The sequence below is a fragment of the Solea senegalensis genome, linkage group LG17, assembly GCF_019176455.1.
Source record: "Solea senegalensis isolate Sse05_10M linkage group LG17, IFAPA_SoseM_1, whole genome shotgun sequence".
Classification (NCBI taxonomy): Eukaryota; Metazoa; Chordata; class Actinopteri; order Pleuronectiformes; family Soleidae; genus Solea; species Solea senegalensis.
This window is the reverse complement of record NC_058037.1, coordinates 5,027,812-5,040,433: the sequence shown is the minus strand read 5'-3', so window position 1 is coordinate 5,040,433 and position 12,622 is coordinate 5,027,812. Positions and strand designations below refer to the sequence as shown.

The 12,622-nt window shown below is 44.2% G+C and overlaps 1 protein-coding gene across 1 annotated transcript; it reads left to right on the top strand.

The window, feature by feature from the left end:
• Nucleotides 1–609: 609 nt before the first annotated feature.
• LOC122783960 (calmodulin-1) lies at nt 610–12,389 on the top strand. The gene is made up of 6 exons (XM_044048952.1): nt 610–700; nt 6,040–6,070; nt 6,760–6,903; nt 10,062–10,168; nt 10,451–10,586; nt 11,298–12,389. Exons 1-6 carry the CDS (start codon nt 698–700, stop codon nt 11,324–11,326), a joined length of 450 nt encoding a protein of 149 aa, XP_043904887.1. The 5' UTR covers nt 610–697; the 3' UTR covers nt 11,327–12,389.
• Nucleotides 12,390–12,622: the final 233 nt, after the last annotated feature.

Here is a 12,622-nt window from a genome sequence, read left to right as displayed (position 1 = left end):
TGCCAACTTACAGTTAGTTGCCGTGTTTATGTGAACCATAACAACTCAATAACTATTTGGGTTTAATTTTAAATTTGCTGCTTCATTGCTGCAGCGTTTACCTGCAGCTTAAATGCAGCTCTCAGGGGGCTGAGCAAACAAACTCCCATCAAATATTCCTTATTGCAAGTCATGTTCATCTGCAGCATGTGCTGTTGCAAAAGTGGGACATGCTTGTGAATATAACTGACATCAAAGTCATCACCTTCAATCATCACTCACAACAATGTAATAATAGGACTTGTATGAGTTTGACGTTGCTTGCTGGTATGGAACATGTGAACAGCTTATTATGCAGGTTTTTTTGTTTCATTCATTAAACTGGTGTTATAGTCATGAAAAGTTGATTCTGCAGGGATGGATGAAGTGATGCTCAGCCTCTGTGACTAACTGTGTGTCAGGATGCTGTGCACTGCAGGCTTTTCAGCCTGGTGATTGGCATGTCTTCAGCTGGAGGCCTGAGCTGCTGCTGCAACAGCGCTGAATTGAAATAAGGAAGTGGGATAGGCGCTAGTGCGGCGGAGGGATACACAGGACAATCCCCATTCTGGCCACGGCCAATATACACGCTGCTAACCCGCCAGTGGAACTCCATCTAAGGAACGAGCATACTCCTAGTCTGCCTCCACAGACCAACAAGCACACAACACCAACCGACATGGTATGTATTCTCATTCATTCTGTGTACCGGGGGAAATTGGGTTATATTAGCAGTACAGGATGCTCATACTGCAGCTGTACACGCGGTTTAATGTTTTTTTATCGCTCCCATATCTGCTGTTCAGTCTTCGGTTGTTCTTATGAGCTGCTCGGTACGGGAAGACGAGCACGGAAAACGCCCGCGTTTCGTGTTTTAGTGCGTTTTAGCTTTTTAACACGAAGCCCAATTATGGACTAGCGTTGTTAATGCGTGTATTCTTTGTCTGAAATCATAACCACATTCAAACTGGGAACGCATTTCTCTCATAACTGCGCAATTCATACAGAGCATTATCGGCTATCCGGCTGTAGCGGGACAAGTGGGCGCTTCATGGCTCCGTGCTGCATGTTCAATTGATTGCTGGACTGGATTTGGTGTCATGGGAATAACTCGCAAGTTAACATTGTGTTATTACAGCATAATAATTGCGTGTGTGTGGTACAATCACAGTGTGAGGAGCGCAGGCGTGTTTGGAAACGTGTGTAACGGTTTTACTAACACTGACGTTTCCTCTGTAAGAGACAGCACCTTCTTTAATGGCACAGAGACGTTGGCGTTTTCATTTCTGTTAAAGCGGCGTGAATAGGAACAGTTGGTTCTCCTTTTTTCTCTAGGTTGCACCATCTTGCTTCTCAAGCCGTGCCGTGCCGTGCTGTGCCATGATGGGAGAATGGCACAACTGAGTCTCGTCAGTGTTCCGCAACGGAAACAGACCATATTCTGTAATTACAAGGTTATAGCGAAGTTGTGCAGCCTGGTTGGTCTGTATTAGTGTGGAAGAAAGACGCAGTTCCGCCTTTACTGCAGGGTATGAGGGTTTGCTGCCGGCTGTGTTATCGTTTGTGTCATGTCGGCTGATTTGGTTGCCTCTTTGCAAATTCCCGATGTAATGCAAATGTGAGTTGTCCAAGAAGCTCTTTCTGCTACTAGCCAGTAGCCATAATAAAAACGTCATCAGTATGTAAAAGTGACATCACTTGTGAAATATAAACATTGCTGTGTTTCCCTACTGTTACCTTACATGTGACTGTTTCATATGATATGAAACTGTCTCTATGAAACGTAATTTCTATGAAACCTGTTTGACCAGATGTTGTTTGAGACACATGCTCACATGCAGACTAACATCTGCCACTAGTTAATGTAACAGCCTCATCACCGGCAACGTCACATTCGAAAAAGTAACCAGATGTAGATGTGAAAAATAGGCCTTTATGCTGGTTCGTTGATTATCAAGCTTGATAGATCATTAATGGCCAGAGGGAACCTAGAAGCTGTAGGCCTCTTTCACCCCGCTGCTCTGATCAAATATCCCATATATGGTATCAAGCCACGATGCAGTTTCATGTTGCAACGCGGCACAGTAATTGGAGTGTAAAGTGGAATTGTTACAGTGTTTGCCTGCGTATCAGCATCTCTGAAAAGTTTAAATCCACAGGCGTAAGCCTCTTGTCTGCATCAATACGCCCACTGAGGTGGAAACAGCCTCCCCCATTGAGGTGGAAGTATCGAATAAGTAGCCGGACCATGCTAAGGCCCTATCATATTCCTGTTACGCTCTTGTTTGCTGATGCATGTTTAGTAACTTGACGGACATCTGATCCACTGCAGTGAATAATTTATATGCTTGGCGGCAACACCTAGCCATGTTCCATGTCCCGAGTGCAGTACTGTGCGCTCCATGGTGTGGAGGAGTACCCAGCCACCAACTGCCACCAGGCCATATGGTGGAGCAGCCATGTCTGCTGGGTGTAGGGAGGCTGGTGTTGTTTAAATGGTAAAATGGTCTCTATTTATATAGTGCTTTCCTAGTCATGATAGCCACTCAAAGCTGCTTTACATTCCAGTTTTACCACATTCATACAACATTTATCTGCTGCACTCTTTCTACCTCATATCTATCATACCCATTCACACGCTGCCGGCATAACCATAAGGAGCAACTTGGGGTTAAGTGTCTTGCTGTGGGACTCATCAGCATGAAGACAAGTGGAGCAAAGTCTCAAACACACAACCCTCTGGTTGAGGGATGACCTGCTCTACCACTGATTCACAGCTGCCCCGTGCTCTCTCCCTCCTCCCATCCAGATGCAGCCCAGCCCAGAGGCCTCACTGTCTTTTGTCCAGCCTCAAAGAGAAGAGGCGTTCAGCATTCTCTGGAGCTAAGGGCTCCAATAGAAAGAGAGTGTTGTGTCACACTGACTCTTTGTGTTTGTGCGCGTGTCATGATGAATGCTAGCGTGTGTTTGAGAGTGTGTGTCACACCCATCTGTCAGCCGGTTGTTGCACCTTTTGTGAATATAGAGAAACCGTTTTGAGAATTGTTTGGGTACCTCACAGTGGAGAACCTTCAATTCAAAAGACCTGATAAGTGTTGATAAAATGTACAAACTGAAAATAAAAATGGGGTTTCTCTGGCACTACTTTGAATTCCCCATAATAGTGAATTAAGAATGAAGAGGGGAGGATGTGTGCAGGTGTGGTGAGGCATCAAGTGAGATATTCCTCACTGGCCCGGTGAACTGCCTCCCGCAGTTGAGGTTGGAAAGCCTGCCCGAGGATGGCTGCCTGGGCAACTGGGAGTTGTTGACTGACTCGTGCCAACGGACTACTGCCAGCAGAGCACCACCCATCCCCCCCGAAAAACACAAACACACAATGCTAAAGAAGCTGTTTTTAACAGTGGATGTCTTGCAGCCAGAACAACCATGTCCACAAGACACTATGGATGGTGATTCACAGGGAGTTTCCTCTTGAGTATGGTCACAGTCACATACACACAGAGAAAAAAATAATCATTGGGGGGAAAAGGTCTTTGGGAGGAGGAGTTGGTGATGGCCGCGGTCCAAGTGCCAGGGGAAAAAAGGAAGAAAAAGGCAAAAAGGAAGGGATGGGCTGGTAGTGGGCAGTGCAGTAGCACTCTCAGGCCCCAGCATTTTGGGCCTAAGCCAAAGGAGGATCCATAGCACTGAGTCACCAAACCCCACACCCATTCCACTTAGAGAGACAGCAGGGGACAGGAGACTGCATAGATACAACAGGAGCAACACAGTATGACAAAGAGGATGACTAAGATAGGAAGAGAGCCTCATCCCCACTGAAGAGTGAGAAGTCAGGACAAGGACAGAACATAAGACACAAGAGGAACTGGGTAAGATGGCGGCTGAAAACAAAACAGCTGAATAGAAGTCAAAATATTGTGCATGCTGGGTGGCATGTTTGTGCTGGGAAGGCTGTGTTGTCTCTTGACATTTCCCTTTGTCAAAGATAGAAATGGAGACAGGAAGAGGGTGCGGGGAGGAAGAAGACAAACAAGCTCTTTTGTGAGGAGCAGGTTATTGAATCATGTCAGCTAATCATATGAGCACTGTTGAAGTCATCCATGAACAACCCCTCGCTGACCAGATCAATTTATCCTCTGGTTGCTGCTGCTGCTGTTGTTCAGGCCATGAGTACAGGCCCCTTTGTCTTTTTGAGCAGCTAAAGGTCAGCTTGCAGTGTATCATGCGGCGATCTGCTCAATCTCATCCCTCGTAACCAAATTGAGTCATTACGCAAGAAATTCAATTCACTGGCAAACTAAAGTACCCTCACCTCAGCACATGGATGCAATGAGGCCCAGGTTTACACATGGGACAAGCGTCTTTCATAGCAGACACTCTGAAATACTGTAGCTGAAAGAGCACATATCTTACTGATAACATTAACAATGGCTCCGTCTCAGTATTTAATTTCATAAATTTCACCTGTGCCATGTTCAAATGTCTGCTGTTAAAAAGGTCTTTTGAGTGTGACTCATTTATTGGCGGTGGGCTCGGCTGTATCCACAGCTTGATTGCTTACAAACACATAAATACATGGATTGCTGGAGGAATTTGCTCAGACGCAGAACTGGCGACTCTGACTAATTCACATTGAAAACAGGGATGGAAAGTATTGGTGTTGTGAAAGAACGCCTTTAAGAGAGATGTGTGTGTGTGAGAGAGAGAGAGAGAGAGGGAGAGGGAGAGAGAGAGAGAGATTGTCATAGGTTACTGTTAAGGACAGATTTAAGTCAAAACCAGTTAACTGGGGAGGGCTTGTCCAATTGGGGACACAAGCTGTGTAATCACTTGAGAGAAAGCAGATTTTTGGGTCAGGGATTTAGGTTAGGCTCGAAGTGGTTCTGTTCTCCAGGAAAGTAAAGAGAAGTGTCTATGTATTGTCCCTAAAGGAGACCCATGACTGTCTGTGTTCAAAGTACATTAGTATGTGTATGTGCACATCTGCTCATGTTTGCCTGGGGTGTGTTCCTTCTTTGTTTCAAGGCTCAATCATGTCAGTGTTGTGTTACTGATAATAAAACGATAATGAAGCGTTGATGAGGTACAGGGTACCTGTGGGAGTACATTTTTGCACCACAAGCTCTGTATTCACACTCTACTGCTGTGGGTGTTTGTTTCAAATCGGTGCTTCCTTTTACAAAGCAGTCTGGATCCATCTATGTAAAAGGCCTGGCACTGGAGACTCGCTTCCAAGCCATTTAAAGCATGTGTGAGTCACTATCCATCAGGACAGAACCCCAGCTAGTGGATGGAACAAACTGGGAGGGGCACCAAACTGTGGCAACCAAGAAAGACTCTTTCCCCGGTTGCTAGGACTATGGGAAACACTCCTATGCTGAAATGTCCTAAAACTGCCCTGTCAAACCAATTTCTCCTGGTTTGGAGAGAGCACTTTATCAGTTTAATTACGCTACCTTGCTGTTTCCCAGCAGTCCACACTGCGAGGACCACCATGACAGCCTACTTTAATACAATCCCATGGAGCCAGCTTTACAAACGCCCTCCAAACAAACATAACCCTTTAAAAACCTTTAAAATAAGCCTTTGCTACCAGATCGTCAGCAGTAGAATCAATTATATGGCATTTAAAGTCAGACTTGAGACCAGCTTTACGTCAAAGGGACAAAATCAATTAGACATGGTTCAATTTTGAGAGCAAAATGTACTTTTGACAAAATATATTAAGGGATTATTAGGTTACGCATTTTGAAGCGTCTCACTGTCATTGAAAGCATTGTCACTGGTAAATCTTTGCAGCCATATGAGTAGATTCCAGTTACTGCTTTGGTGGTGGCCTTGCAATGAGGCCAACAGCCTCTTGAACACTGTGGACACTGTGTCAAGCCGCGTGGTGGCTGGTGGGTGGGGGCAAAGAGGAATGTAATGACGAAACTGTTTGGGTTTTGGAATAATTGCCTTATTGAATAACACTCATGTTATTCTCTCTCTCTCCCTCCCTATTTTTCCCAACCACAGGCTGACCAACTAACAGAGGAGCAGATTGCAGGTAGGAACAGAGAAATCTTCTCTCCTTTACTTCACCTCACAGTCAAGTCCCTTTATTCACACGTTTCCCAGCTAATGGTGGATCAGTTCTGGCTTCTTTTACTTCACCTATAGAGAACATCACATGAAAGAGAACATTGAAGGATCTGGCGCCCACATCCCTCGGTAGATAATTAGTTTACACAAACTGAAAAGGAAGTAAGGGGAAGAAGTATTTCCAGCATTTCATGAGTCAGGACGGAAACCCATAAAGATGCAGTGAATAGACACTTTTCAGGCACATCTTGCATGAAGTTTCAAGCACTCAACCAAACTGATATTCTTGATAAATAAATGATGTGAGCTCTGTGTTAAAATTGGAGGCAATCAGTTTCATCTCAGTCAAACCCCCTCTGTGGTTAATTAGCATGCACTAATGCTCACCATTGCCTGCACTTTCTTGGATGGGGCTTCATGGTCTTGCCGTTCAGTATGAGATAAGATCCTCGTTAGCTCAGCACATTTATAGCTTCAGTTGTGTGTCTTACTCTTGTGCGCCAATTGAAAATGAACTGAGTTAACACAGCTCCTCTCAACACAACATTTAAAACAATCCATTAAACCTGCAAACATGTGGTGTCCTCATATAGCAAGTCTACAACTGTTTCACCACAATTATCTAAACTGTCACTATTTCCTCCACCCCTGCAGAGTTCAAGGAGGCTTTCTCCTTATTTGACAAGGATGGCGACGGCACCATCACCACCAAAGAGCTTGGCACCGTCATGAGGTCGTTGGGCCAGAACCCCACAGAGGCTGAGCTGCAGGACATGATCAATGAGGTGGATGCTGACGGTCAGTATACTAAATATATTCAAATTTACCGAGAGTTTCTTATTCCTGTTATGAGAGAAATCGTGTAGCTCTCTGTTAAAGAGGACATATAAGATGCCAAATAAGGAAATAGAGATAACAAATCCCTCTTAATTGGTCCCAAAAGATATAAAAAAAGAAAAAAGTGTGCTATTGGTGGTGGTTTATTTTCCAAAAACTATACTGTAACATACACTAAACACTACAAACTGCATCCAATTTGGGTAAGATTACTTAGCTTAGTCCTGATTTCTATTAAAGAATAAACAGAAGACTTGACTAAATCATCAAGCAGTGTTAAAAATGTCTTGCATAACAAAGACGGCAGGAATTTGCCTCTGTTGTGTGGATGATTTTGTGACCAGGCTTCTACAGAATGCTTCTGTACAGCTCATCATTTCAGCTCAATCCCAAATGTACTGAGAGATTCATTAGTTCATGTCAGTTGCTGCGGTAGAATATAGCCATTATTTTAACATATCCTTGCATGACTGCAGAGATAAAACCTCTGTTACAAATGGATGTGGGATTAGACAGACCGCCCCATTACTGCCCCATTTTGAAACACATCAGTCATGTTGTTGTCCACCTCCCTCCCTTTTCTGCCAACTGTCCAAGCCAACTGTCCGGCCAGCTTTATTTTCAGATGACGTGTCCCTCTGTGTCAGCAGTTAAGTCACTCAGTGTCAGAGGTATGGTTGTGCAGGAGGTGCTTGCAGTGCTGGTGAGAAAAGCAGGCTAAGTGTCAAAAGACTGTCAGTGTTGGTGCCCCATACTGGGTGCCAGAAGTGGGACAGATTCAACTCCACTGCAGCGTCACTCAAAGGCATTGAAAATGAAAGACAGGTATTGACAGAAAAGGAAAGCAAGGGAGGAGTCAAAGATGTTGTCAAATAGTTGCCAAACTCACTGTCCTTGGGCAGTGGAGTCAAGGATGTTAGCCATCAGCGGGGCCTTTACCCCTGTGGTGCTCTGTCAGCTTATAGGATTTTGTAAATGGGACCACATTGATCAGGAGAAATCAATTGCTCCGCAGCTTGGCTGTCCCTCTTTTGAAATGTCCTCCTACCTTCCTTAGTGCCCTCCCATTCAGTTACACTAAAGAGCAAGCATACACACACACACCATCACTAACATCCCCTTGTTCTGCCTCTGCCTCCCTTGGCTGATGCAATCTAGGTCAGACAGCACTGAAGCTAGTAATGGAAAATAAAAGTGGTTACATAAGGCCTCTCTGCGCTTTGCACATCTCGTACCCACATAGGCAGCCATGGGATGTCAGCTGGACCATTGAAAATCAGCTTTATTTATCAAACAAGGATGCTGTGGTTCAAGAACGACAATGAATGGGAAGCAGGGACATAGGCTTTAGATGGAGAGATGGCTATTTGTTTGTAAAAGCCAAGCTGCACTTAATGTGAAGTGTGGATTACAGCACGATATACAGGGGTGCTCTTTATTTCTGGCATTGTCAGACCATATGAGGTAAAATATGTAAAAGAGATGTGAGAAACAAGATAAGGCATTTGAATTATGGATGGAATAACTGCATGACAAAGTCCCGCCACGTCACTCATCGTCGTTACACAATCACTCTTTCTTAGTGTATCTCAGGGATGATAGTTGACTTTATGATGCAGATCAAACAATGACCACACATACAAGTGCGCTGTGATGCCTCAGCCTTCTATAGTTTGCGTCAGCACCTCTTATGTGTAATCGTACCATCTCCCACTCGGTTCACTCCTTATATTCTCTCCTCTTCACATCTCCCTCATCTCCATCTCCCTCTCTACCACCCACTCCCTCCCTCTCTTTTCTCTCTCTCTCTTTCCCTCCTACCATTTTCTCTCTCTCTTTCTTCCTGCCTGCCCTCCTCCCTCCCTCCCTCCCCCAATCTTCCACTACAGCAGCTGGCTCTAGGTGCAGTTGAGCAGATATCACTTAAGGGCTGTCTTGCTTCTCTTGTTATTGTGCCCCCAGGATGATGGTTTTCCACTTGTACTCCTGCCCTACTGCAAGACACCCCCCCCTCCCTTACTCAGTGCTCATAGCTGTCTCTGTATGTTAGATAACAGGTCCTTAGATTGTTACCCAGAGTCATCAGGTCACCATCTGCCCCATCAAATTACTGCATCCTTTACATCCGTTACACCCATGCACATCCATTCTCTATATCTTGCTCTCTGAGGCATGTGCTGAAAACCATCCACCGAGTCACTTAAGTCTCCTCGCTAATTTCTCAAAGATTCAAACCTTTCAGACTTCGCACATCATATAACCAAAGTTTACCACCATTAGATTTATCACCCTCCCACCCCTTCCATCCATGGTTGAGCTGCTGAGCTCCTCATAGATCCCCTCCCTTGACAAGACAACCTGATCCCCCGCTAATCCCGTCTTGACAACTGCAACATGGATATTGATCCTGTTGCACCCATTGTATGCATCACAAGATACTTTTGGATGTTCACATGAACACATGCAAATGCTTCCAGATATTTAACAAGAATAATAAAATGTAAGATGAATAAAACTGGGGAGGAGAGGTGGAGCTCCCCGCCCTACACATTATTGTCCTTGTTAATCTCCCTTCAGCCTCAGTTTCTGTCAAGGGCATCAGGAGAGATGAGCCTCACATGCATCCAAGCCAAACTGTTCTGTAGACCCCCCACCCCCCAACTGCAATGCTGCTGTGCTGTGTCTAACATCAGTAAACCTCCTCCTGGGGCTTCCCTAAAGGCAGAAGCATAAACACACACACGTATATACTTCCACCTCACCAGTAGTAGTGTTTGTCACAAGAAGGAATGTGCTCGCTTAAATGATTTGAGGTCTGCTATCCTCCCTGTGATTACTCACGCCACTGCCACAAACGCCTCAGGGGAGAGGTGATGCCACATACAATAATGTAAATGCTACCGTCCCTCTCTCTCGCACACACACACACACGCACACGCTCACGCTCACGCACACGCACACAGGTGGGGAAAAAAGCTGACCGCAGCACTAAATGAATATCAGTCAGGTGATTTCCATCAGCTAAATGATGGGATATATTATCTCTACTTATCGGACTTAGCTGTTAAGTAATTGCAGCTTTTGCTGATTAAATGTGACTCATTGATCACCCATTACAGGTAATGGAACCATCGACTTCCCAGAGTTTCTGACCATGATGGCCAGAAAAATGAAGGACACAGACAGTGAGGAGGAGATTCGTGAAGCTTTCCGGGTATTTGACAAGGTAAACGTGGAGTTTTGATTTAAATAAAGTACAATGAAGAGATGATGTCACTGTTTCTGTGCCTGGCAAAGTTTTATAGTACTCTGTAGTATTTGTGTGTGAGTAAGAGTATTCAGATGGGGGGAAGAAGATATCCGTTTCCTACTTAATGCTTTACACTCACTGCAATATCCGCTCATAATTGATCTAGTGGGAATTTGTTTTTGCCGAAGCAGTTATCAGCCTGTGGGGATATTTTTACATGTTTTTTTACACACACGATCTCCCCCCACACGTTTCCAGGATGGAAATGGCTACATCAGCGCAGCAGAGCTCCGTCACGTCATGACGAACCTGGGAGAGAAGCTAACAGATGAGGAGGTGGACGAGATGATCAGAGAAGCAGACATTGACGGAGACGGACAGGTCAACTACGAAGGTAAAATTAACACCAAAAAAAAGAAAAGGAAATAAAACATAACAAATAAAGACTTTTGTAAAGGAAGTAGATACTGGTGCAGAAATAGCTTAGCAGAAGTATCTAGGCCACGATGTTAGCTTTATTAAACAGGGAGACCAGAGCACATCATTTTCTAACCTGTGTATTTCTCTGAGGGTGACTGCAAGTTGAGCCAGACACACATAATATTAGTGATACGACAGGGGCTATAGATGGAGCCTGGTGAAACAGAGATGGGTGAAAATCATCCCTCTGAATTTATCATCAGTGTGCCAGGAGTGCTTTTCTGTCCATCTCCCATCCCGCTACCCTCAGTCTCCTGACACGTTACACCACAGACTGAGCTCGTCTTCTAGAAGGCTGTTGGTACTTTATGAAAAGTCTACAAAGCCGTGGTTGAAACGTGCCCTCCTCACACACACTCCCACTGCAACCCAGGCTTCTCATCGTCACATTGCTCCAGAACGTAAAAGCTTTTTAATCAAATGGATTTGATGAGATGAACATGGAAGCTATTTGGAAATTGAACACCATTAAGGCTGTTCTGAACCTGCTCGAGTTGATTAAAAAAAAATAATAAAACTTAACAATTTAGCAGCTCTTACTGGCAGCAGGCTGTGCCAAAGCTGTAAACCTGATGTCCTGATTGCTTTGTGTGCTCTCTCTCTCTCTCTCTCTCTCTCTCTGCAGAGTTTGTACAGATGATGACTGCAAAGTGAAGCCTGTCCGCCCCATCCTGACCCTCTTAGGAGAAAACAAAAAAGAAAAAAAAAAGTTAAAATGTTTTACTTACCTCTTGGAAAAAAAAAATGTTCATTTATTCATACCGTTTCTGTATAGAAAATAATTGAATGTTGAATTAATCTATCCTTCTGTCCACACAGGAAAAATATAAAAATATACAAAAAATATCTGCATGAAAATGATGGTTAGTGATCCTGTCCCCTCCCCCTCGGAAATCAGTTTAGCATCAGTACTTAACAAGTAAAAATAATAACAACAAACCCTGTAACTACTACCTTCAGACTAAAGCAAAAGCATTTGGCAAACTCCTTCCAGTTCCATTTGCTAGTGGTAAATGTCTGGGCTGGCCATCTCTTCTTTCTCTCTCTCTCTCTGTTTTCTGTTCTTCATGCATGCAGCTTGAGACCGGAGCACTAACCCCCATGTCCCCCCCCCGTCCCCCACACCAACATCCCTCCTCCGGGCTACCAGAGCGTGCTGATTCCACTATAAGCTGTCCTCTTGTTGGTTTGGTACAGTTTTTTTGTATTTGGAGAGAGAACCCTGTACTGTTAAGATGAGAGTGGAGTTCAAGTGGAATGGGTTTTAATTGTATGCTAGATAAAACGAGAAAAAAATTATGTACAAAAAATACATTTTCAAATGTTTGGCATGTTCTTTTGTTTTTGTTATGTTATTTGGACGGCCATCTTAGTAGTTGTGCGTCCTGCCCTTTTGAAAAGGAGGGGGAGTTAAAGAGTCTTACGGTGAGCTTTCTTTTGTTTTCTTCTTTTTTTTTTCTTTTCTTTGCTGAGATGGAGTGTCTGTCCTCTTGCAAGAGAGAATCACTGGCCTTCACTTTTCTTTTTCTTCTTCTGTTTCTCGACTCAGACGAAAGCATAGTGAGGGGTGTACTGTGTTTGCAGCGCATGCTGTTTAGGAGTGTCAGAGCACCAGTCTTCGCAGCTCTTCATCTGAGTTCAGTTTACATTCATTCCAAGTTGTACATGCTAGTCTTTATTTTTGTTTTTTTTTTCAAATAAAAGACCATGAACTTTATCGCGCCTTGTGTCATCTTTGTTATGTTTTATCCTACAAATGATCTATAAAGCAACAAAACAGGTACACACAGTCATCTGCTAATATATAACCAGCCAATCACACACCAGCAGCTCAAGGCATTTGGTGAAGACGACATGCTGAAGTTCAAACTGAGCGACAGAAAGAGAAAGGTGATTTATGTGACAGTGAACATGGTCAGACTAGTACTTCAGAAACTGTTCATCTCCAGG

Coding starts and splice junctions, on each gene's coding strand:
- LOC122783960 (XM_044048952.1), top strand. Junction 6,071..6,759: donor AACAGAGGAGCAGATTGCAG/GTAGGAACAGAG, acceptor CCACCCCTGCAG/AGTTCAAGGAGGCTTTCTCC. Junction 10,169..10,450: donor CTTTCCGGGTATTTGACAAG/GTAAACGTGGAG, acceptor ACACGTTTCCAG/GATGGAAATGGCTACATCAG.